General features: G+C 39.0%; 1 protein-coding gene across 6 annotated transcripts in view; it reads right to left on the reverse strand.

Moving 5' to 3' along the window:
• The window catches only part of fam13a (family with sequence similarity 13 member A), a 62,899-nt gene that overhangs the window by 19,724 nt on the left and 15,918 nt on the right, over nucleotides 1-27,257 (reverse strand). For all 6 annotated transcript variants that reach the window (XM_034688696.1, XM_034688698.1, XM_034688701.1 and 3 more), the window contains 8 exons: nucleotides 26,481-26,628; nucleotides 24,295-24,378; nucleotides 23,608-23,679; nucleotides 19,555-19,802; nucleotides 11,158-11,199; nucleotides 4,959-5,000; nucleotides 4,592-4,789; nucleotides 3,013-3,214 (listed from right to left, as the gene is read on the reverse strand). In XM_034688696.1, the coding sequence (XP_034544587.1) occupies nucleotides 3,013-3,214; nucleotides 4,592-4,789; nucleotides 4,959-5,000; nucleotides 11,158-11,199; nucleotides 19,555-19,802; nucleotides 23,608-23,679; nucleotides 24,295-24,378; nucleotides 26,481-26,628 (1,036 nt within the window). The remainder of the gene's footprint in view (nucleotides 1-3,012; nucleotides 3,215-4,591; nucleotides 4,790-4,958; nucleotides 5,001-11,157; nucleotides 11,200-19,554; nucleotides 19,803-23,607; nucleotides 23,680-24,294; nucleotides 24,379-26,480; nucleotides 26,629-27,257) is intronic.

Raw genomic sequence — 27,257 nt, forward strand, 5'->3', positions numbered from 1 at the left:
GCTAGTTGTAGGCTGTCTTAATAAACACAAAGGTCGGTTTTACTCACCAAGTCTGCAGATTTGAAGATCTAGTGGATGATTTTTATTTATTATGGATAAGTGCTAGCGCTAGTTAGCATAGCTACATAGCTACATGTCGTAGCTGTAGCTGTGTACCAAGACACACGTCAACATACTGACAAATAAAACAACAAGAAACACAGAATCTGTGAACAATCCTTCAGAAAAGGTCCCGCTGCCTTTCTGGCAGAGGTCGGGTTTACTCCCCACGTCTGCAGATTTGAAGATCTAGTGGATGATTTTTATTTATCATGGATAAGTGCTAGCGCTAGTTAGCATAGCCACATAGCTACATGTTCGTAGCTGTGTACCAAGACACACATCGACATACTGACAAATAAAACAACAAGAAACACTAAATCTGTGACCAATCCTTCATAAAAGGTCCTGCTTCCTTTCTGGCAGAGGTCGGTTTGACTCCCCACGTCTGCAGATTTGAAGATCTAGTGGATGATTTTTATTTATCATGGATAAGTGCTAGCGCTAGTTAGCATAGCCACATAGCTACATGTTCGTAGCTGTGTACCAAGACACACGTCTACATACTGATAAATAAAACAACAAGAAACACTAAATCTATGACCAATCGTTCAGAAAGGTCCTGCTACAGGCGCCTCTCCGTCAGGATCAGATTCTGGATCAGATTCAGAGGGTTGAAGTAACGCGATCTCTGAGCAGCCGTGTATATTCAGCCAACATGTAAACATTAGGTCAACGTGCTGGAGAGCCGAGGCACATCCACTTCCGGAGGGGGCGTGGTCAGAGGGAAAACAGAGTGTTCTGATGAGGACTGAAGAAGAGGGGTTTTCAGGCATGCCAAAATCTGATTTCATAGTGTTTTTTTGAGCATAAACTTTAAAGACATGTTTTGGGGACCTCTTAGACCAATATATATTGATGAAAAAAGCGTGATATGTCACCTTTAAATGCTGTGTTGCTGTACAATTAACCCACTTGAGCCTTTAGAGCCTCAGTGGCTCTTGACATAACAAGCTCACAGCAGGCCCTTGCTTACATCAAACCTCTGTTGTCAGCCACTCAGCAAAACATACGGCCAACCAATCACGATTGTGCCACCTATCAAATGCATACCAAATGTATGTTGAGGCATCTCGACTGGGCTGTTGCATAAAGAAATTGGCACAGGGATTCTGTTCCTTGAGTGTGAGAGTGTAAACTCAACATATTTATTTATGTCAATCGTTCAGAGGGACAGCTGAACTTTACATCAGTAAACAACAATCCAACTTAATGCAGCAGTAGTGTAAGAAGAGTCTGTATGGACTGGACACCATGTACTGGCTGTGACTTGGACTGCTTTCACACACTCCTCGATTACAGCTCTCACTGTACTGCACGGATAGTCAGTATGACTCCCTGATATTCAATTTACAACTAGCTAAAGGCATTAAATCCTTACGTTGAACTAGCTGGGACCAGGAAGTGATTAGATACATTTTGGTCAGGATGTGTAACTCAGCTCTGTGTTTAATCGAAATGTGTGTGTTGAAAGTATTTAACAGAGAAGCTGGTTTTGGACAAATCTTTGCACAGTCATTAAATGGTTGTCTCTCTTTTTATGTCTGCAAGGGGGGGGGGGGACGGACTATTCCAATAATCGGTGAAAAGTTCCTGGTGACTATCTAATAGTATTTTTGCTTGAAATGCCCGTCCCCGTCCCCCAAACTATGTTGGAAAGTTGACGCCGTGTAAGACAAATAAACAACTAGCTTGTTTCACTATCTGCAAACTAACCACTGCACAGAATATGAAGAATATTAAAAGCTTCAAAGTCACCATCCAACCATGACTGAGCAGCTTTAGTAACGGCAAAACAACAAACCCCGGTAGAGTTATTGTTGTTAAATTGACTGGAAATATAATTTTTTCAGCTTAGCCTTTAATGATCTTCGTGCTATATTTTACAAAGTAAACCATGTAGGCCTCTATGAAATGGTTTTCTCATATTTGCATTGTTTGACCTCAATACTTGCTCTATTGATTTCAGTGTTTTTGAATTGTATGTACTTGAATGACTCAGTTTAAGCTAATAAATAAGACCTTTTTTTGTAAAGTACATTCTTTAAATTGATATTATTTACCACATCTAATATACTGTTAACAAGAGTGAGCTAGCACAATACAAGACTTTTATGAACACATCTATATATTTTTTTTTTTTATGCATTTGTTGAAGGATGCAATCTATAAATTATGGTTATCTGCAAATCTCCCAAAATATTGTGATTTTTTATTTTTGCCAATAAGGCTGGTCAGGAAAAAAAAAGTCTTTATAAAATAATCAGTTTAGTAAATCTCAGTCACTTCTTAAATGCTGAGCAATTAACAAATCTCAAATTTGTGACCATGTGGTCTTGAGTGCCCACATGATAACAAATGAAAGGACAAGGGGCTCTCTGGAGCATCATCTTCTTAAAGCTACAGCAAATTGTTTACTCACAAGAGGCCCTTTAGTTTGAGCTGCCATTGGAAATAAGTGTTTTACAATAAGTGTGGCATTCTGCATATTACAGGATGCTACACAACAAGAACCATTAGACAGCTGCAGTACTTCCTGTCATCCTCCATCCGACTGCGTTCACATTAATTGATCCTTATTAACTGCTGCTGACACTTATACGCAGCAAGTGCATTTGAATAAATCAGTAGTGTTGTTTGCAATGGCAGCCCTGTAAACTGTTGAAAATACATTTCTGGTGCATAAAACTAACAAGAACATTTAGAATTCACTGTAATTTAAAACAGCCAAGATACTGCTACAAGCAACAAAAGAAACTTGCTTTCTTGGGTTTATCTATTGAGCTACACCTGTTACAGTGAGAGAGGGGATAAAGCAGAGGAGCAGTAAAGAAAAGCAAATAACAGAGAAAAGTAGGGGAGAGACTCTGCCAAGCTGGTGAGGAATCACAGCGACAAAGTGTGATGACTCACTGTGTGGGCGTCCTGGTTGTCAGTAAGCTGCACCAGCGTTGGGCTGTGTTTCTTCCTTGGTTTGGGGGTTCGCTCAGCGTGACCACCTTGGCCTCCCTGTGAGTCCCCGATAGAGCCTGTGTTCTCCCCTACGCTGACCGAGCTGCTTCCACTGTTTGACGGGATGTTCTCCTTGTTGGTGCTTGCTCTGACGGATCCAGCTCTGTGTCAGACGGAAAAGAAAGCAGTGTAGACATAAGACATCTGCTTTTCATCTAGCTCTCACTATTGCGCACTCATGTTCATCTTCATCAGCTTGACACTGGATGAATGTTTCAGCCATGTAAAAGCCAAGGGCACACTGATAGCTCATTTACTTATATCTTCTCTTGCAGCTAATGATCTGTTTAGCTTTTGTGCTAATTCTATTTACCATCTATTTACTGTCCACGCTCTTACCGACATTTTCTGCAGACTTTGGACTAATGCACTCCTCTAATCCGTGTGTCACCGATCTAACAGATTCTCCATCAACAAAGATTAGCTTCTTAGTGCAATGACTCCAGTTGTTATGACTGTACTGTGTCTCAGTGGACTAGCTCCCACACAGAATGAAACCTTGTTTATTGTTTCAGAACACCAACTGGAGGTAGAAGTATTACATGGAGGTACTGAGGTCAGGCTTCAGTAATGGATGGCATGCTTATTTTGTCTTATCAGTAGAGTACAAGACATGGACCCTACAGTGTAAGATAATCTGACTAGTTTTTTATATTGTTGTGAAAGTGAAAATGAGATGTCATTCCATAAGTGTTCATTATCTGCCTCTCTTCCTGAGGTCAACCTCTTAATTATGACAGTATTTATGTGATGGTTCCAGCAATTCAATTCTACTAAGTGAAGTTTTGAGTGCTGCCTTCATATATCAACGTGTTTATTTATTTGCATTGTGGAAAGCGACTGTCATGTGACTCAATTCAGTGTTTCAGAGAGACATTAGGTCGTTGCACAATTCTGTGGTTTTGAGTGGATGAGTTAAAAGAGGAAATACTTTTAAAACAGGAAATTCGAAAATTCAAACTTTACCTTGATTACAATCAGAAAGAGATGTTTTGTTGTCGCTGGTCTTACATATTTATCCCGGTGTATCACTAAAACTGAGATCTTTTATTGAGGTTTTGCACGACATAATAAAAGTGATGCGCTGTTTGGCCAGTAGAGAGAAACATGAGATGAGTACATCACCTGCCACCAGTGTCAACTTAACACAAACAATGTCCATTAATATAAACAGTGGGATGTACATACTGTGTATACATCAACACTGGAAACTCCTCCCAAGTCACTGATGTGCAAACGATACATAATTCATGCATCTACTTGCAATATCAAGGTTGCAGCTGATGGACTAAATGTGTTAACCTCCACATTTTTGTCAGGAAATACTACTTAATAACACATTTACTAACATAAATAAAGTAATAAGAAGCTAAAAGGTTGTGGCCAGCCAATTTAGTAATGCAATCAAAGACAAACTGCAACTGATCACATGGTGGTACCATCAACTTCCAACGGCAAGGTGATGACAGACTCAATGTACCTGTTTTTGTCTTTGTGTCTCAGCCCCTCCTCCTGTTGCTCCCTTTGGTGTCGACGTCTCTGTCGGGCGGTAATCGGTGTCAGACGAAGAGACGGCGGGCAAGAGGTCAACTCACAGTCCTCTGAACTTTGATCCCAAAGACTATTCACACTGAAGAGGTGCTGCTCCACTGTTGAACGAATCGTCCTGTTCAGAAAACTTAAAGACCAAGAAAAGAAATATTAGAGCAGCACTCTACCATTCATGGTACAATAAAAGTTTAATAATAATCATTTTAAAAAAGTTTCTTGAATAAAAATGATGACTACATTTGCTACACGGCACTGCATATCATACCACTTATGTGACAGTAGCATAGTCCACTTACTTTACAGCATCTGGTCTGCAGTGGACAGGAGAAAGGTGGTAACTGAAAGAAAAACAAGAGGAGAAGGTGAGTTAATGCCCCAGAAACAGGTGGTCACAACAGGTCACTGAGCAACACTGAAAATCCCCCTGGCTCTGGATCTGGCCCTAGGTGATCAAGGCATCTAGTGTGCATGAGTGAGTGTTAACTTCAGCTGTGTTCAGAGCATAAGTAGGTCCTCTGAGAGCAGAGTGGCCAGCTTCTATGACTACCAGCAAGTCTGACAGTAGAGCAGCTTGTCAATGCCGCTGTATTGGGCAGTTTCCTTTTTGTTATTTCCCTGCTCTCCTTTTCTCAGAACACACAGAGGCAAGTCATCGACAGGAACACAGTAAAAAGTATTGAATGCTGTTGAGTCAGTGCAAATTGGTATGATTGGTATAATTGGTAAAACTGCTATACAAATCAGCAAAGAAAACTTAAGAAGCTGATATCAATACAGACAAAACAAAAAAGAATCTGATTATCTTAAAGAAAAACTGTTGCCAATGTCATATTTGCACCAATCTTCATTCTCCTTCCTTAATATGACCTTTTCACTGCCTGAAATACATCATTGCTTTTTATCTTAGAGTTCAGCTACCTCACCATGTTTAGGGGTGACCTGAAAAAAACCTTCCATAAACAGTGGTGTTGACAGTAACAGCACAGCTTGGAAGATGCTCAACCGATGCACTGATAGAAGGGAGAGATAATGATGGGCTGATGGCACAAAGTGACGGTGACTGTGGTGAAGCTGTGTCAGATGGCTTTGACATTGCAAAGCTGTAAGCTAGCTGGTGAATTAAAAGGCGACGGGCCCTTATGTGTGATAATCAGATGATTATTATGTGAGGTTTAACAAGTTCCAGTCATAAACGTAAGGTTGTAAATACCAGGAGGGTTTTACTGTCGGCTTGTGAGCAGAATTGCCAAAACAAATCTTTTATTATTATAAGAAAGGTCCTTCAGTTTCACTTCAGGTTCCCTTATTCAGACAAACACTTCATACTGGCAGAGCAGTGAGGGCAATGTCCGCAAAGGAGCTCCAATCCTAATTGTTATATTGTCTCAGGGCAAGACAGGAAAAATATTACCCCACCTGTGACTAATAGTATACTTGGCTCTGAGTGCAACAGGTTAAAACAACAAAAAAACTGTTTAATGGCTTACTTATGTTAACCTGACCTCACACTGTCGTGCCTGCAGATGCCACAGGCATGAATTCATCAAGTGCAGTGAACACACTCCGGCCTGAAATATGACAGAAGTTTCCTAATGTGTCATGACCTGTCACTGGGTGTCCTTTGTGCTGCAGTGTCATTAGGTATGGAGGTGATGAGAGGATGGACTATTTAACCGTGCCAGGAAAAGGTGGATATGATCCCAGACGAAATGTTAATAGCCTATCAAATCCAGCGTGCCGTGCCCCATGTTATAAATTTAGCACTGTCACGGTTTATGATGGTGGCTGCTCCCAACCCTTTTGGCTTCTGACCATTTAAAATAAAGCAATGTTTATCTGATAATCCTACAACCCTGCTCATGCCCTAATAAGGTGTGCTGGCATCTAGTTCATTTTCATGATATCCTGTAATACAACTTGTATTCATGCACAAATCTACGGTCTGTGTTGGTACTTAATGTGAAACAGGCGCTGTCATATGTCCACGTGACACACACTTAGGCTGTTAATGAAATAAACAGCTGAACGTGCCTGCCTGCTTGAAGAAATGAAATATCTAATTGCCGCAATCATCATCCGGGCTTGGCACACAAGTACAGACAACATGTGAACGTTTGGTATTTTACCAGAGGATATGATATCAAAAAAGACTTTAGACCTGTTCTGGTATGAGACAGCATCGTCGCCTTGTGCGCAATGGGGACAGTCTGAGTCATTAACCACAGTCAAAGAGGACTATTAGGAAAGAAGGTTGAATCCTTCCATCAGAAACACAATAAGAATATATCCACATCAGAATAACTTGAGGGGGTGAAGCTAACATCCTTTCTTTAACAGTCAGATTCTATAAATATTAAATCCCACACCAGACCAAGTCAAAAGTTCAAACAGGAAGTGATCAGCTGGTAGTTTTTTCAACACAGTTGTTGTGCGATTTAATTTGCTGATTGTAAAGACGAGCTATAAAGTCTAGAATCTGAATTTGCTAGAGTGACTCCCTGACTTTTTTACTCTCACTGCTCTACGGTAAAATAACTGTTTGATTTTAATGCTTGCCTGATTTGTAAGGATGACTATAATCCAATAAAAGAAGTCCAGAAAAATACCAGTTATTCTGTCAGGCGCTACTCCAGTCACTTGTTAAAATGGATAACGTTGGGCACAAGGCAGCAGGTCAATGCCACATTGGAGAAAGAACTGAGAGCTGTATTGAAGAAGGTATAAGTGGCAGGAAAGTGTAGCCTTTTCTCTACTGTGTAAGCCAACGCCAAGAAAACCTGCTTAATGTTGATCTGAGAAGCGCCGAGATAAGTGAAATCAACAGCTCCCTACAGCTCAACATTGTCATTTGGCAGTGTTCTTTATTGGCATGGTTGGCGTTTCAGCATGTGCTTGATTGCAGAGCGGACAGAGACACAGCAGTGAATTTAACACAATCATTAACAAGTGCTTTCATTTGAGCAGTTTAAGTCAAAGGGAAAAGGCAGGACTGAGTTGGGAGAGGAGGAATTCTGAGGCTTATCTGTGCGCTTGGTGTCAGCACCCTGACATTGGGGCTGTCATGTTTTGTCTTCATGGCACAGAGGCTGCGGTGCATCAGGTGCATCATCATAGGCTTTGTTCAGACAATTGAACAGGTCGATGGCATCCTTGAAATTCTTTTGGTTTTATGAAGTATCTGACTTTCTTCTTCTGTGTTTGAGTAGTCTTGTCGCTTATTTTTCAACAGCATCCCCCAAGACAGAGTTACAGACTGAATCATCACTTCCCTTGCTTTTCTTGTAAGTTGGCACTCATAATAGCCCTTCGTCTGAACTTATCAGTTGTCACAAGTGGTCAAATTTATTTAGTCAAGACAAGTTGATTTTATTTATATGGTGTCCTATCATTTTGTGTGTAGGCCTGACTCCTCATATTATCATTTACAGAGACAGAACGTTTTCCATCATGAGAAACCCTTCAAGACAATGGTAAAGAAAAGACTTGTTTTCCAGTTGTAATGTGGAGGTTGAGTGCGGCCTGGCAGAATCTGATACACATAGGTAAGATAGGTTAACTCTCTCCTAACAACTCCTTTATACTTTGAAAGATTGAGAGTGGTATAAAAGTTCTTATTCAATGTTAAGCAGAAAAAACGCAAATAACAGAAGAGCAAAAAACATCTTCCAAATGTTTAACTAAACTGTCATCAGCCGCTTTTTGGTCTCACTGACTGAATTCATAAGAGGCGGCAATACAATTATTTAATTTAAAAGGTTCAGGCATCATTCAACAGGGTTATTTGGGGCCTTTGAGCAACAAAAGAAAAAACAATGCTACTCTAAAATGGCGAGTACAAAGTAATGCATCCGTAGTGTTCTGTAAGGCATACAAATCAAGGAGGAAACAACTCCAAAGCTTCCACAGCTTAAGCTTATACCAGTTAAATTCCCCACATTGCGTACCCTGGGGCGTCCATTCAGGTAATCTGGTGTTACACCACAGTCAGATATTAGCCAGGACCCTTAGAGTCTTTGGACAACTCACAGAGAAGAAAATTATGTTGATTTATATCCTTTTTGACTGAGCTGAGGTTAATCCCCCATGTAGCAGCATGGGAGTCTCTGTGTGAAGAGGAATGCAAGCAGACTTCAGCTGAGATAGGAAAAATCTGTGTGGTGCATGTGTGTATGTGACAAAGTACAAGTAGGCCATGGAGTTAGTCATCACTGCTGAGTGTGAGCAAGATAAGGAAATGAGAGGGAGAAGGCAGAGATGAAGTGTCAACAAAAATCCGTCTTAGTCATATCAGAATTAGAGGAACTGGAGCTGTACATTAGGACGGCTTTATCATTCAATCTGTAAACAGTAGTTGTCTTGTTAGCAAATCATTAATCTTACAGTGTACAAAAGTGCCAATTACCATGTCTACAGTTAACTTATTTTGAAGAACTGACAGTACAGAAAACACAGATATAATGTCAATAGAAACATCAAACTGAAATATTAAGGAAATTCATTACTATTGAGGAGCTGAAAAGGAAAATATTGTTTACCAGCAGCAATGAGAGCAATGGCTGATGTTCATGCTCCCCAGAGCGTAAACCCTTTTGACCTCACAGATACCCAACGTTTTCTCTAGTGACATGATGCTCAAGATGAGCTGTTTTTTCACTTAACTTCAGTTGTACCATCAGCAGCCGAGTGCAAAGTTATGTAGCTCTATGTCTTTACATTTTCGTAAGGCTTTTTCAGTTTCTGATAACGTTGTCAGCCTAAGTGAGAGTTAGATGACTCATGAAAGGATATATCAAGGTGAACATAATCCAAACATCAGACATCTACTGTCTCCATTTTCAATCATTCCTTACTTTAAATTAAAGCTACTGTAGGTTAGTACATGTGTGCGCACTGTGGGCCTGTAAATGTTAAATAATGAATTATTGAGACTTATTAAGTGTTTCAAAGGTTCTTTGTTTTGTTGCAAACTGTGGTGTACTTTTGAAAATGCCATCTCCATTTAATTGAGTAAGTGCGCCTGCTGCAGAGATTACATCATAAATACAAAGAGATTATATACCTCTTTCCTCAGTAAAAATAGGTTATAGTTATGTATTCAATTCTACACATACTGTACATAGCTGACTATTAACAGCCACATGTCTACGACTTGGACGAATGCAGGACTCCTTTGATCTTCAACCTTATTTCATGAGTAGAACGATTTTGTGTTTCATTGGATTAAAAGAGACGAAATGTTCACGTCAGAGTTAATACAAGGGATTTTTTGTTCATCTTATGCTACAAAAGCATTCTGCAAATGATACAAAGATATGAATTTCTGTCTTAAAGAAACGAATGGCCATGTGTTTTCACTGAAGGATTTATTTAAATTCAAGAAAGTCTTGGTGCTCTTGCTTGGAATGTCTTTTTTCGTTTATGAGGTATAAATAAGTAAAGTATACTTAATGTTGTAACTTAATCTTTTTATGTCAGATCTGATGGTGTCATATGAGGCCTTTGTCTCTGTCCTCCTTACAACTGTTTTGGGGAAAAAAAGCTAACAAAATGCTCAACTACACAATCAGCTTCCCCTCAGCCATATCAGCTCTGGGGTCATATCAGCAGACAACACCCCAGCCAAAACGTGTCGAGTCAGACTACCAAACGGATGAAGAGCCGTTTACACTGTCTAGACAATCTCCTGCTTTTAAAATGCCTTAAGTCAACAATCACTGATTGCTAAATAGGAAATGATGACTGGAGAGTCACTAATGATTAACCAGTGACTATCAAGGAGGTGTGGTTCGACTGTAGTGAAACATTAACAACTGCACATGATAGATCAAAACAATAACAGCAGATTGCATCCATGTATTGTCATTGACTTGTACTGGGACATTCTTTCTCACAAGATTGTATTTTTTCACTTTGGCACCAACAACAAAAAACAATTTTTTTTTAGAAAATTGGAAATTGAATGCTGGGAAATCTTAGGATATGATCAGAGCTGCAATTAATTCATTGTTTTTGTTATTAATGAAACTGTTGATTATTTTTTGCTTAATAAATTGAAAGCATGTTTATTTATTTAGAAAGAAATACTAAAAAAATCCTACATTTTCAGTTCATAATTTTACAAAGAAAACAAAAAACTATTTAAACTGGAATCATGAAAAAATATTATGTAAAACTTGATATTTGATGATATTTTTATGTCTTTTAACGAGTCTAAGAAATCATACATCTGAAACACAGTGTCTTCATCTCGATGTATTTTGCTAAGGTGGTGTCTCTGTAACATGTGCTCCAGCTGGCTCTGCTACAATAACCAAACAGTGATGAGCAAACTGTTGCATGTGCACGCCGCCCTGCTTTCCCTCTAACTGGTGGTTCTATTGTTTCCCATGATAATGCACCAAGGCAGCATACAGCAACCTCCCCCCACCTCCAGTCCAAAACAACATACTGTCACCCAGTCCTGAAAGCTTGGAATCTCAAAGAAAGAAGGCCTACCTCATGTAGAAAGGGGATACTGGTCTATCTTCTTCTTGGGAGCTGAAATATAAAAAGAAACACCTGTTATTAATTAGCTTGCAGGATATGGATATGAAGCACTATGGCATAAAAACATTAACCCCCCCTCCACCCATCGCTACATGTCACCGGGGCTGAAAATAGGAGCATAAGGCTGGCTTTTGTCTGCAGAATAATAGCCATGCAGAGCAACAGATCAGTGCCTTTGTGAGACTTGTCTCTGGTAATTATTATGAACCAGGAGAGAAATGTGTGCTGCTCTAGAATATAGGCTGTCTGCTGCCATTGGATGTATGCCAGCAGCTCATGATGAAATTATGCAACGTTTAGAGGAACTCGACGGTGTTGGCGCTGAATGGCGGTTGCTTAACATTTTCATATCCTGGCACTTGCTGGGCTGAAAATTTCATAATCACCCAGTCTTGTGTGCTTAGTGGAGCGAGAACACTGAATTCATCTTCTCTAAAGTCAAAGCAGGAAGAAAAACACTGCAACTCAACCTGAAATGGCAGACTTTGAAATAAATATTGTATCGTTAAATCAAGGCTCAGATTGAAGAATGTATTTGCGCGTCTGCTTGAATTGTACCATGAAACTTTTAAACATTATATAAATTTCATATCGAACCCCAAATAAAGTAGGTTTGTGTTTCAAATTTGTTATGACTCTATTTAGCTTATGGCATTCTTTGACACAGGAGAAATATGTGTTAAGTATAGAGATAAATAATGGTTGAATTCCACAGGCCAGCTTCAGATTTAGTGTCCTTCATTGTTTGTGCTTGCTCATTGTCAACATGACAATGTTGACATGCTGACACATTTGCGCTCTCATTTGAGTATGACTATGTTCCGATTGTAATGATGATGTAATATTCCAAATTAGGCGTTTATTGGAAATTTCCATATTCTGACTGAGACGTGTAACTTGCTGATATTATTCCGGTTATAGGAGTGTTCTTTGGACATAGACTGTAAAGACCACATCTTGTGCAGAATCACAGTGTGGTCTGTGGAGAAACAGAGGGTAGATGGGGATCACCGCTCCCAAATAGACCACATGCTGCATGAGTTGCATGCCTTGGAGTCTGTTCTTCTCGTGAAAGAATGACAAACAGGTACATCAAGGGAATAAACAACTGCATATGCCATGCCATTGGATAGTGGTCTATGTTAAAGGTAATATATTAAATCATTAGCCATTTTAAAACCTTTACAGGAAAATTATGTTGACCTTCATCACTTCAGTTAGACTTGGATGAAGACCAGTCACAAGCAAAAACAACCATAATGACGTCTTCAAGTGTTCTCACCTTACAGTTACGCAGCGAAAAGAATTTGGACGAAAGATCAAGTGCTGACAACCAGGTGTAGCACTTCACCTGCTAAACTAAGTTAAGTGTTTATCAGGTAGTGAATGACGATTTCTTGCATTGAAGGAAAAACAACTATTGATAATTCATTGATTAAACTTTGATTTTCCAAGGTTATACAATTGTTTGTAGTTAATCAAATGTTAATTAATCAAGTATGGGAGAACGGGGTTGGTTGTCACACTTTTAACTGTTTTGATGATTGCTCATCATCAAAACATCTTTCAAAAGTCATTCCTTCATTAATTTGAAGCTTAAGGTGTTGGATTGAAATGTGTATCCCTCTCATTTTCCAACTCATTGTAACAAAGAGGCAATTAACTATCAAAGACACTCTGACACATTGTCACAACCAACCCCATCCAAGGGATGGTTGTCACACACTATGGGGTTGGTTGTCACAATGGTATTTCAATGGGAAAAATCTTTTAGAAAAGGCAAGAAGGCAGAACTAAATTTGAAAGTTTAATTGCACTGACAAGTGATAGGCCTACATAACTGAATGCATTTTAACATAAAATGAGCAAGGAACATGAACAGGAAACACATTTTTAGGGCAGTCTATATAACAACATAAAGAACAAAACAAAAAGGCCTAACAATAATGGCCTACTCAACTAGGCTACATGCAGTCACTGTCTGAGTTACAGTGATGGCAAATGTAGGGTCTGCATACTCCAACTAATTTCACCATGTATGATTTTGCCAACATAGGGGTTGGTTGTTACATGTGACAACCAACCCCAAAGAGAATGTGACAACCAACCCCAACTGGAATTTTTTGCTAGCATCAAGGCTAACAACCATCTAACAACTACTTAGCTAGCTAATAAAAATCTAAACTATAGCTTTCCCCTCAAACTTTGTAAGGGTAACACTTGTTTTGTTATAAACCCATCGTTTAAAAGCCTAGAAGAAAAATACTGAGGAGCTGAATATTTGAAAAACATGAAAAACACAAAAAGTCCTCTCACCTCAAGTTCAGCTGTCTTACTCCAGAGAAGACTATGTAGGTGAGCTCTGATCCTAATTCTGGAAATGTCCATACCCCAATTTGAGAGACAGTGCGCTCTGGTGGCGAGATATAACGAGTGTGCCAACCAGCCCGTGTGACAACCAACCCCGTTCTCCCCTAATAGGCTGAATATTAAAAAAAAACTTATAAATTATTACTAGTATATCAAATATTCTAACAACCACTAACAGTCATGAATATGTGGAGATTTAAGATTTACATTTGATTTAATTTTGACAGCAATAAAAGTCTCTTTCATATTATAAGCAGTACAGCACAGAGGGGGTAAAAGTAGAAACACAACACAATATTGTTGATATCTTCAATAGAGTAGCACAGAAACTCTGTTTTGTTTATTTTCTGAAAGAAGAACCAAAAATACAAAATATTCCAAAATGAGTTCATATTGCTCTCTGAGCCAGTAAACACCCAGTATGATGGTAAATCTGTAGAGTCTCAATAGTTGTAAAACCTGAAAAAAGGAGTTGTTGTTGAGAGGACCACTGAGTAAAAGTTTGGTTCCCAGGTGTGTTTTGGTACGTGACGTGCATTCATGGGGCTTACAGAAAGGGGCAGGACTGTGGAGGCGAGGACAAACCACTTTGGGAAACACATCAACACGTTCAAAACAAAGGGTTTAGGTTTCAAGTCAAGCAAGACTCAAAACAGGTCAAAGTTGACTGAACTTCAAAAGTCTTCTTCAATGACACAATGTACACAACATGTACACTGTATTCTTCCTGTCTTGTTGTAGGTTCAGGTGAGAACAACCACAAACACGTCCAAGTTCTTGTACAGCCTCGGGAGGGAATGTTTTCTCTCCAAAACGTCTTAACTGGTGTTACACAGTCTGGCAAGCGTATTAAAATAATGTGTGCCGTCACTGCTGCCGTGAATTGAGAAAGCGGAAATCCTGCTTACCCACTACCTTACTGAGGGGATAAGGACAAGCTTTGTAGGGGTGCTCAGAAAAGTCCTGATCCCTCCAGGACAAACGGAAAACTACCAATGACAAGTTGGTCAACATTGACATGCTCTACTTTTTAAACTTTTTTTTAAATATGCGGATAAAGGAAGTCTGACTATGCAGACACTCTGTAATAACTTAAGTTCAGTCTACTAACTTTTGGCAGACTACCTCTGCTTCCCCTGCTCTTTATTAACTTTTCCAAAATCTTTCTTTTTCTTGCATGTAACAACACTTTCTCAAGTCTAATTAAACGTGTGATAGGTGAATTTCATGCCCCATAAAGAGAAGATGTACTTTGGTTCATAATGACAACACAAAACTTTCAAAGAAAGAGAGTAAAAAAAAAAAGAATTGAGGGGATCAGGGACCTGTATCCTCTGTTCATTCAGAACCCTCAAAACATCAGTCTTCCGACGGATAGTGAACATTTTTAGAATATCTCAGCACTAAGTGTGTGGTGGTCATAACCTTAAGTATTTGACAGATAAGTCCAGCTTAGCAACGTTTTTTGCGTGCTCAAACTATCAGAGAGAAGGGGGTTGAGCAGAGAAAGACCATCATGCTTAATGCGGCAAGCAAAAGTTTGTATCTAATACATCATCTTTGAGACATTTGGCAAATTACCCAAGCAGCCTCAGGGCTCGCAACTGGGAGAGTGTCAAGTATGAGATCAAAGAAGTTTTCTGCACGTGTGTATATAGATACAGGGTGCAGGGACATCCACGTGGTGGGTAAAGAATCCTTTCCCCCAGCCTGAAATGCTGCTAATGTGCAGATTCTACACTACGGTGCTAATGGTAATAAGCTGTCAAGTTCTGCATTGAACCATTACTTTCACTTGACAAAGAACATTACATTAATAAAACAAATAGATCAGGATGGGATTGTTGTCCATACCTTATGAAAAACTGGATGATTGATCCCGCTCAGGTGCCATACCTAGCTACCTGGTTGAATCATCTGGTAAGAGACACTATCACATTTGCTATAGATATGATGAAATATGATTTCATTAGTACTAAACAGACCAGCATGTTTTAATGAACTGCATGCTCCTTATTATTAATATTGTTGAGGACATTTTCATTCATGCAGGGATTTACACAGCATCAAATATGTGGTATGTAGTTCACTTGCCTTTTAACTATTAATCTAAGGTTCATGGTACCACTGAAAAAAATCGTACACTGTTTGGATAAAGTGAATATCATGTAAAAGTTACTGAAGTGTGCTTTCTGGGAAGCTGACTGTGTCTATTAAAGAATAAAGAAGCTAATTGTAATGGTTTTGACTCAAACAATTTCACATGAACCCTTGAAATATTTGCCATTGTTCTCAGAGGCTAAATCATCATTACATGATAATTAATTGGTTGTGATAAAGTAATTACAAAGAGCTTGTTGACCGAGTCTTCATAGACCCAACATCTTAGTTATTCTTATGTGTCTCTGTGCAGGATGAGAATTGGAAAATATGCACAGAGATCAGAAATGCAAGAAAACCAGTCTGATCCAGCCAGCAATTCCTGCTGTAAATATGTGCTGTCAGGCTGATGGATGAGACCTCTAGACAAGCAACCAAAAATACCAATATATTCACGGGGAGCCTGCACTCACACCACACCGCAAAGTTCCTCACTTCCACCACTTTCCAGTGGGCTTCTAAGAAACCCAATGGTTACATCACATGTTTCAGTGAACCATGGCAACTACACACAAAAGCCAGTATGCATCACCTAAGAGCAACTACTCAACGCTGAGAGCACGGTAAGTTCACATGACACTGCTATGTTGGCCCATGCAGCCTGTGAGAGGGGAGGGTGGCTGGTGTCATATTTCAGGTACAGGTAAGAGCACTGTAGCGTATTTAATTATTAGACTCTTCTGCTGGATGAAGACAGTTGACATGAACCACTGAAAGAAAGCACTGAGAAAGATGACAATTAGGAGCAAACGCTGACAGTGAATTTAAGTGAGCAGGGCTACTCAGGACAGGAGTAGCCCCTAGAATGAAGGGTGTATGTGCCAAATGTCATCAGATAAATTCTCAAAGCTGCTTCTTAATCACCCACAAGGTGTGGACATACGTTCCACATACTTGTTCTCACGTATCACACACAACAAAAATAACATTGTCATAAACGTGAAAACATTTTGATTGTATTCCCTGTAAACATTGAATTAATATAAGAGTCAAATGAAAAGAAGCTCTGTTTTTCTGTCTTTCTGGAAATGTTTCATTCAAATGAATAGCTTACGGCTGTGTTGCTGCATATGCTGCCCTATGCTGACACAGACTTGTCTGACACATACCTATGGAAAGTGAGAGCAAGCTGACAAGCAGGCATGAGAGCATCTACAGATATGAAAACACAGATGGATCCACTCATGGAAAATGATCATGCATTTGCTGTGGGTCATGAGTCAAAACCACAAGCTACTTAAATCTGAAACCTAAACCTTTAATAGACACCTAAACTTTCTGTGTCAATTCAATGTCTTTGCTTTTGAACATTTGAAGGCTCCAAAGTTTTCAGTTGTATACATCACTTGTCAATATATCAAGACTTCTTGCATCAGCATCAAAGATAGTCTAGTTTTTTTATGAACTGCAGGTGTTTATTAGTAAATACTAGTGAGTTCATATTGCTGACGCACTTCACTGGGGTGCGCTGTCACACTGTCTGTACATCAGTCACCCAATGCCCCCTCACTGAGAGATTTTAAGGGTGTGAGGGATACCCAGCAGGAGATTTACTGGTACTTTGACATGGTGAGGAAAGCTTTTGCTACCTTGGAAGTATTATATTTGCCTCTTCCGAGAGACAGGGACATCTGTTCCATGAGGAGGCAATGGCTGACCTGATTGATAAAAAAAATATATGATTGCAAATGCTTTACTGCTTATCAACTGAGGTGATATAATCTTTGATCTGAGGCTGTTTTCTGAAAGTTCAGTAAAATTCTAGTTAAAAAACATATACTTTCTAGGTTAAAAATACCTTTAACAAACTATCTTAACAAATGTAGACATTAAAAATGTATAATAAGTATATCTAGTTACAAGTGTGTGTCACCAGCTTGTGAGAGGTCACACAAATGTGTGGGTGTCATACTTAACTTTTATGTAATGTGTTCAAGGATAAGGTGCTGACAGTGTTTGAAACCCTGATTAATGTCACACTTAAAGGTCACTGGTATGTTCGACAAGCCGTGTTAGAAGTCAGAACAGGGTCATCATTTCCCATCTTGATGTTTCAGCATCACTCATATTATATTTACTAATTTGCTCAACATAATATTATGTATTGATTCCATCACTCATATTGCTAGTGAAGTCGTAACAATTATGTCCCTTACATTAATTTATGAAAAATGTCAAATGAAAAATACACAGTTTATAAACTGAATTTGGAACAAGCGAGAGGAGGGTTTTAAACTTTGTAGAAGCAGTCAAGCAATGCAGTTGTGATCACAGTCAAGGTAAATGCTGGTCTGAACCCTCAAGCAAAGCAGCAAATGCCCCAACAACAGACACAGCTGTAACCCTGCTATTCCAGGACTGAGGACACTTGACACCAAGTGGTTCCAGTTTCAACTTCTTATAATAGGCTTGTTTGCATGCCAGGGGCACACTGCCACAGGGCCCGGGCTTTAGATCCCTGAGCGCCATCAGACGCTCAAGATTCTTCACCCTCAACTGATAGCACATCACATCACCTATGCAAATAGTGCATGGGTGCATAACCTGCTTACCACTGATAGAATAATCCTTGGTTATCCACATTGGAAAATGAGCATGAAAAAATAGATACTATTTATAAAAGTTTTATTTTATGCATACAGTGCTGACAATTTGTTTTGGGTTTGATGGGCTTGAGATCTATCTTCCTGCTTTATGCTTACAGATACCTGAAATTCGATTATAAGAGTGGAGGGCAACTAATATAATATCAACACTGGGGATCATAATACTGCAGGGCTAACTGATTTAGTATCATAGAGTTCATTAATATACTGCAGTTTTTGCTGCATCTTTTTATTTCTGCTCATGGATAGGCTTCAGCTAATTACTCAAAAGACAGGCTTCACAAATAAATAATTAAAGCATACAGTGCATCCATAAATGTTACTATCTGACTTAATTCTACATTATATTTTACAGCTTTTAACTAATCTGAAATTACATCAGCTGATGAACAACTGAGGAAAATTTGCTCCAAAATTCAAACATTTGAGTAACTTAGCATTATCAATGTCAGCATTGTGGAAATATTTGATTAAACTAGAAAAAAAAATTGTCCAACAGCCACTTGCCATATATGAAATACGATTGGCGGTAGAAGTAGAGCTGTGTTCAATACTTGTGCAACAGGCTGTCCTGTGTTTTATGTGTGGTAATGTTTTTGCCTTTTGAACCGTGAGTCCCTGGAGAGATACCGTAGACTGCCATAAAGCGGTTGTTGTTGTTGTTGTTGTTGTTGTTGTTGTTGTAATCTGTCTGTCTGTGCACAAGTGTGATTGTGCGATAAAGTCTCAGTTATGGCTTGAATTCCACATCAAGGTGCTGTTTTTTATTTTCTTATTGAGTATAAATATTTGGGTGAACCCAGAACGTTCAGTTGCACTACCAATTTCACACCCCAAAAACTTAACATGCAACTGATTCAAGCACATTCACTGAAGCACCTGAGGAAAAAACTGCAGAGCCAACGCAACAAACCCTGCACTTCAGTTAATTTCTTTACCTTAGATGTTTTGTTGACAAAATAAAATGGTGTGTAGCTCTATTATCTAGGCAAATACAGAATTATCAGATTAGTCAGCAGATCGGAGACCAAGATAGCTAATCAAGACATCACTAACTGGAAGGTTAACTGCTGCCCAAACTCAGATGGTCTGTTCATATTCTGATGATCTGTTTCTTCAATAAAAAATGTCTACATCATGCAAGAAATATTATCCTGTATCTCTAATATTCCCTGATGTTGATGCATGCTCAGGGACAGGAAACACTCACCTGCTGAGGACCTCAATTCTGCCTGAAGGGTTAACGCTGAGGTGGTCCATGTGCAATTTGCTGTTTAGTGTGTCTTTACAAGCCAGTGTAATTGAATCTGTCTCCATTGGTTCTGGACTGGGGGTCCTCCGCTCTGAGGTCAGGGGCGAGACTAGTGGTATGGGCTGGGTCCTCGCATGGGGTAACCCAGCAGAGTGACGGGGCTGAAGAACAACTTCAGCCATGCTGTCATTCGTCCCTTTCTTCACCTGTTTTACAGAGAGAGAGGGAAAGATGCCAGCAGCAGGTGACTCTCGTGATGAGAAACCAGAGACAGCACGAGAGGTAAATGATACACAACTGATACCAGTTTATGCTCAATCAAGCTCACTCAGCCCCACGCAGAGAGAAACACACTGAACCTCTGCTAAAGTTACCAAATAGATGCATTAAAAGGTCTAACGAGGCGAAGCATAGAGCAATAAAGGAAGCACCACAGAGGGGGGGGAGGATAGCTTGTAAAACTGTAAGGTTAGACTGATGTTTGTCTTACCGTGCTGACCCTGAGAGGATATAAACAGCGTGAACCACTGACTTCAGTGTAGATGAAGAACCTTAATCTAACTACAGCTACACTGTGAGCAGCACTCTTCTGCATTTTAATGGAGTTTGAACCAAGGTTGTTCAGAGGAGAGTTAAAGAATGTGTCAGACAGCTTTCTCTAAGTGTATATGAACAACAGCCAGCCGACAGAATAACCGGTAATGGGTCTGACGCCATCAGTGTCCATATAGATAATGGAAGACAAAGGCTGAAAGTGGCTGAGTTGAGTTAAAAAGCTTTCTTTTCTCTAACTAATTATCAGCAGAAATTGACATTTAGGGTTGAACACACTGGGTAGTTCAGAAATCTTTAAATGCTGCCTCCATTTAGTCATGCACTTGCTGGGTGGATCTCTGGAAACATAATTGGCAATTATGTAGTTTAGCTAGAGTACGTATGGATTTTGCCCCTAGGACTTTGTAATTGATCAAGCTAAACTTGTAATTCAAATGGAACCACAGATAGAGTGAAGGGGAACAAAAAGGGATGAATTAGCATGTTATTCAGCCATCTTTTTAAGAGGAGAATTTTGTTCCATTCATGTTATTTGGTATTAAAATGTTATCATGCAAATAGGGGGGGAAATTGCTCAAAAATACACATACTTGACCTGGAAACCAGATCAATATGCCATCTCATGTTCTGTTTTACCATTTTTGTGAAATGTCACGAATCCTCTTTGGTGGCATTCAAACTAACTGGACTGTAATTCACACTTGAACACACTATAAAAGGACACGATAATCACATAGTGTGACCATACATATACTGAACTGTGAATGATGGACACAGTAAAAAACAGGCATGGCAAAATATCAGACGGCAGGTCGGTTTGAGTCATGTTAACCACCAACTCTTGATGCTGCCTCCATTCCTGGGTCTCAGTTTCTGCCTATGCATAAAAAAAGAGCTCAAAACAGAACAACAACAAGTCGGGGCTAAATAGGCCACATAGCAATGAAGCCTGACGGACCAACATGAGGATATGACCTGCTTTCCAAATCATGGATTAACTAATATCTTGCTTTTGTGTGAAATATCAAAAGACAGCATTGAAAGTTGAACTTAATTATTACAACTTAAATTCTTACTTTGCTATCCTTACTTTCTGGTAATCTGCTAAAATAAAAAATCTGATGTAGTTGGCCACTGTTGATTTATCTCTATTCACTTACAGGAAACAGCTCATTTAACCTCACAATATGATCCGTACCTTGTCTTGCTCACAAAACCAACTCCCACCAGACTTTTAGAAAAGGAGGCAGGAAAAGCCAAGACACATTTGATATAAAGAAGAAAGCTTACATTTGCCTGTTTTGAAAAACTATGAACACATACCATAGCAACAGAGGGCTTTGTTGTGATACTATACTATTCAACACCAATAGTTATACTCCGCCTCTTATATGTGTATTTTCATAGTGTCTACAGCGTTTAACAATGTTGTCCTTTGATCCCATATTCATGCTTTTTATTAACTGCATCATAAATCAAACGGTAGACAGGTTTATGTCTTTCCATTTGGAACGTGGATGGGTGTGTATTTGTTTGTAGACTTCTCTCTCACAGTTTGACCCAGCATGAGACTCAGGAATTCTGTATGCTATAGTTTACATAAACACAAATAGCACTTTTGCCTACTAGTGTCAAACATATAGTCTAGGTCTGGTAATGATGTGTTGGCGAGGATCCATCAAATAATTTAACTTTAACCTGTATTCCTCTTAGTCGCAATCACAAAGGCCAAATCTGTATTGACTGGCCATGATAGGGAAACTGTTTACATAGAGGAGGTTCTTCAGCAGTGTTTGGGGAATGCAGCCACAAAAGTTTGATATTTATAGTTTGAATGACTCACTTGAGAAATTAGAGCTAGCCACTTCAGCTAAACGCACTTTCATTATGACAGGAAGTGAGGGATTTCCAGGAGTATGCTGGTCTTAGCTTTAGCCAAAGAAATCAACAGAATAAACAAATGGGTCTTCTTGATATTCAACCTTAACATGATTAAATGCCAAAACTTTCCACCGCTCTATTGTAGCTAAGCAATCAGTTTCTGCTCAGCTTAAACAGTTACAGCTTTGGCTTTGTTGGATTTTTTAAACATATATTGACATTTATATTTTATCTACTCAGCAAACACAAATGCTATAGCTTCATCTGTAGATACCCTTTTTATTATAGCTGTTTTGTGAGTGATGACTTGAGATTTAGTAGAAATTAGCTTATGTATGGCCAGTTTATTGCTAACGCTATCAACTAAACAGCTAACATTTAACTCCTGCAGCACTGTAATCTAATCTTAATTTACCTTCTAGACATACAGTGTAATGTTTATTAGTATTTCAGTGTTGATGCAACCTTTTTCTTCCAAGCATGAGGAACAATGTAATTGTAATTTAACAGCAGTAGATGATTTTTTGTGAATTCAGTTTCCTTGTATCTGTGTCATTGTGCTAATTTAATTTTATCACAGAATCTAATTGTTGTTGACTTTTCTTTTCACAGCTTCAGAACTGCTTCCAATAAAACCCCTTCAGGGCAATTCACAACTTTTATTGAAGTGTGTTTAGCTTCCTGTGCAATAAGACTCATAGTGGGGGTGGAGAACTAACTTCTTAGCTTAAAGATTTAACTCACCTCTGGAATTTTAAAAACAGTCTTAAGCTTTAGTAGCATACCAGCTCTAAAAAATGCAGACATCTTGCTGCATTGCACTATGGGAGAAAAACATCCTTCATCAGCAGACATTTTTACCTTGCCAAGTGTATCTTTTCATCAGTCAGCATTTCTCTTATCTCCACAATAACACTAGTCTTGATCTTCAGATCTTTATTTAAAACCAATTTCAAGACAATCACAGAGAGGTGATTTCAGTCATTTTTGTTCTCAAAGATGAGCCAACCTTACAGATAGTATTCATATACATTTAAATTTAAAATATACACAAATATAAGTAAAAAGAACTTTGCATCTATGAGAGATCAGACTAATCATCATTAAAACTATGTTTAGAAATAAACTCATTCCTGTCTTTTTGATTCTATTTTTAAAAAATAAGCCAAACTTTAATTTCTACTACGTGTGCACAAACACTTTTGCTATGGTCAAATGCATGAACAAATGCAGCCTCTGTGGCTGCAGGGTTCCTCTGTAATGATACCACAGCACAGTCAGATATGCATACCACAGCCTCTGTTTGTCTCTCATTGCAAATAGTGTGTTGTTGTTTCCTGCAGGCAGATTGCCTTTATCAAATCACATCATGTGACCGAGCTGCGAGGCCACAGGCATCACAGGCAGTCTGAGTGATGACCTCGAGCTAATGACTGCCAAGGCCGTATGGCAGATAAGAAAGCATAAAGTATTCATTTAATTCAACGGGGTGAGAAATACAGACTGTATTAATCAAGAAAATGTATTTACACATGCAGCATCTCATCAATGACAGTAACAAATGATTATCAATACCTTCTTTTTCTTCTGCCTTATGTTTGGAGAGGTAGTGGGGGATTGGCTCAGAAGTTCTTCATTCTGTGGTGACTTTTTCCGGCCATTGTGGAGAAAAATGAATATAAAGAAAATGCACGAAAAAAGACATTTTAAAGAACCTGATACACAGCTTAATATAAAATCACAAATCCATGAAAGCAGTTTATACTCTACTCAGCAATCCTGGATATATGCATGCATAGAATTCTGTCAGGCAGCTGAAAAATAAACATTTTAAACCGATCTCCTGATTCTGAATGATAGCTTATCAGTAATGTCAGTCATATTATTCAAAAGTCATCATGTATTCACACTGATTGACCTTATTACCAGTGCAGGCAGTATACACAGGTCAGCTGATACTGATAATATCTTTAAAGCTTACAGAAACCTACACAGACGTAAGCAGAAATGGCTCTGTTGTTGGAAAACAGCTTTTCCAAAACATGCCCATGTTATTTCGCGTCACAGGGATCACATGGTTGGTGTTAAAAAGGACTATGTAAGGGAATTTGTAGGGTTCAAGCAAGTTTGACCTGGGAATTTTCATTAACAACATGTCGCAGAAGACAGACCCAAGCAAAGATTTTCAGAACAGCAGAGTAAACATTTAAACAAAGACGCACACATACAGGCGTGCGTGTTGTTATAAAGCCGAGCACACACCTTTATCCTGGGAAGTGGTGTTGGTGTATTTCCATCAGGGAGGCTGGGTGACGGATTTGTCTCTACACATGATACGCTGGCCTCCTGGGACCAAAAAAGAGGACAAAAGAGGAGAGAAAGGAAGTTTTATTTGTTGCTTTATATAGACAGTAGCTATGAACTATTTTTTTTACGCCCAGGGAGTCATTTTTTTAAAAGTACTCATGGGTATGAGTGTTCATACTGTGAGCCTCAAAAACAGGGGTCAAAATAGATTTTAATGAGTTGAATATCCTCAAACACATAAACACTTTGATGCACTCCTACTGCTCATCAGAATTCTGTCTCTAAAGCAAAAGGTAACACCGGTGATCATGTGTGCCGTGTTCAAAGGCACCAAGCCACGGAGGTCAGGAGGCAAGGGGCCTCAGTGGGCTGAGCATCTCTGTGTGTATGTGTTAGTGTTAAATGTACATCTACGCGTGTTTGTGTGTAAGTTGATCTTATTCTGACCAAGGGGTTTCCCATAGGTCTGCAGGGTCTCATGTGGCTGTACCCTTAAGGAGTTCACAAAACAGCATGGTGGGACATTTGTGACTGAAAACAGCTTTAAGAAAATACACTACATGTCATCAAAGGTATTCTGGGTTTCATTTAACTGCCACTAGGACCCTAGGAGCTCAGTTTGTATATGTATACTTTAATTTCTAAAATATTTAACATCCACAGCATTTTTATTCTGCATGGTAAGCACAGTGTCACATAGGGGCCAAGCACTACGCATGATGATGTTAAAAATGGTCAGAGAAGCACCCTGGTGGCCTAGAGAGGTCACATCTAGGAGGAGCTAAATCAAAGTAGTCATTTCCTGGACCCAAAGCTGAGGCATCAGATGGCCGATGTCACGTTTCAATAACAAAGCCATCAATCAAGTGTTGCAGAATGACTTTCCAAAAGTAGAAATTTCGTCAAAGTTTTTCAATTCCACTCATATTTGTTCTTCAGATACTCATGCTGCAGCTGTTGCAGCTCTGAATATTCCTCTCATTTTACCTTACGTGGACTACAAATATGTAAGGCATTTCAACATGACTGTAGCCACCAGTGAGGAGACTGAGGTCATACTGACAATTTAAAGATACACTTTTTCATTTGTTTTCTAATTGTTTTTCATTCTTTGTTCAAGGATACTTCACAGGATGTAAATATTGTACTAAATATATAGTTGGTTTTTTTTACACCAGGGAAAAAAACAAATAGAAGTAGAAATCAATTATTCATTTTCTGGATCAACCAGGTTTTCTTTCGTGTGAAGAGTCCCTAAATGGGATCACATGGTGTGAGGATCTTCCATTTATTAAAATATACTTTTATGGTGATGAGAAATAATAATTACTTTACTTGCTACATGACTAAATTCAAATAAATCTCATTATCAAAAAAATCCCTGAGAACTCAGCCTCTTTTAGTAGGTTGTGACAATGTGTTTGTTGAAATATGTGACTACTAGAAATAAGTTATTTCCACAGCATAGACCCTGAATATCCATTTTAAAACTTTCTATGAAACTAAAGTGTTTTTAAAAAATGTTGTGTTCAATGAAGTACAACACGAGACTATGGACTTTTGATTTGGGGTTTTCTAAAGTCCTGGCCTTTAGTTTTGCTCTCATATAGATGTGTTATTTCTAAACAGAGTTAAACTGAACTAAAAATGTACATTAATTCAATTTGAATTGCTTAATTATTTAAGTATCTGACTTAAATGACGATGAAACTGGTGCTTTGCTGTGCTGCACTGCTCAGGTTTGTGTCTTGGGAGCTACATTTTCCTCAGGTAGATGTAGCCGGAAAACCGGCAGACCAGACAAACCAGCTAATCGATGAAGACATCACCCATCCAAGCAGCAAATATAAATCAACAAGCAGAGACTCAAAAACAGCAACCTGTGGAGGACCCTTCCTCGCGAGGCTGGTATATAAAATCAATAGTTGAATCAATTTTTAGCTTGGTGTTTTGTAAGGCTGTATTTGTTAAGTCATCATGCTGGATGGGAAGAGGATGAGTTCATAGAGAGGAACTGTTTCAAAAACATCGGCGCAACATGTGACTCAGTTTGTTACCAGCTGCACTTCATATTACCGACAACAAACACAGAACTTTTTAAATAAACATCAGCACCCAGTGATCTGTTGAGTTTACCACACCTTGACTATGATTAGGACTGACTGTTCTTCTGGGCAGCTCTCTCCGTTTCTGTCCATGTCAAATATACTGTTGTAGTTTTGGATGAGCTTCACCATGATCTTGTTACAGATATTTTGGTCCTTCAATGCCTCGAAACCAGGAGCGACACTGTAAGAAAATATGAATATATGTTTAGGAAATCAGATTTCATCAAAGATTTTATCAGATTCTACAAAGTTATAAAGAATGACTTTCTGGTTCACCTTTTCTTCCATCACTTAGCAGCACTGATCTAATTCGACAGCAAGTTAGATAAAAAGCAGCTGCCCTAGTAAATTTGAGTCTGATACTAGTGAACAGCTGTTTGAGATGTACACTTGGCTGTAGGCCTAATTATATAACATCAACTCCCAAACACATTCACACATTCACCCCAGACAAGCCTCTCACGTAGAGAACAGGCTGTACAGTAAGACAGGGCTATCCAGTGCAGGTTCTTCTTCTCTATTCTGCCCGGTGAGATCTGATCTCTTTACCAGGCAGGGTTCCACTGTCTGAACACAACAGTGATATACCCATCAGTCACAAGTTTAGAGAGCAGCAGCTGTAGATGTAAAAAGGGTGATTTGAAAACTCAGTGCCCAGTAATCACATCATAAATAGATGAGTGAGAACAGCAGTACTCAGCTCTTCAGAGTATCAGAGCAATCTCAATAAAAAGCTTTGACAAATTTGAAAGAAGCTTATAAATAGGACTGTCATTAGCAATGTAGCAGACTTGCACAGTAATGATTGCA

Source organism: Notolabrus celidotus, chromosome 7 (genome assembly GCF_009762535.1).
Source record: "Notolabrus celidotus isolate fNotCel1 chromosome 7, fNotCel1.pri, whole genome shotgun sequence".
In the NCBI taxonomy this organism is placed as follows: domain Eukaryota; kingdom Metazoa; phylum Chordata; class Actinopteri; order Labriformes; family Labridae; genus Notolabrus; species Notolabrus celidotus.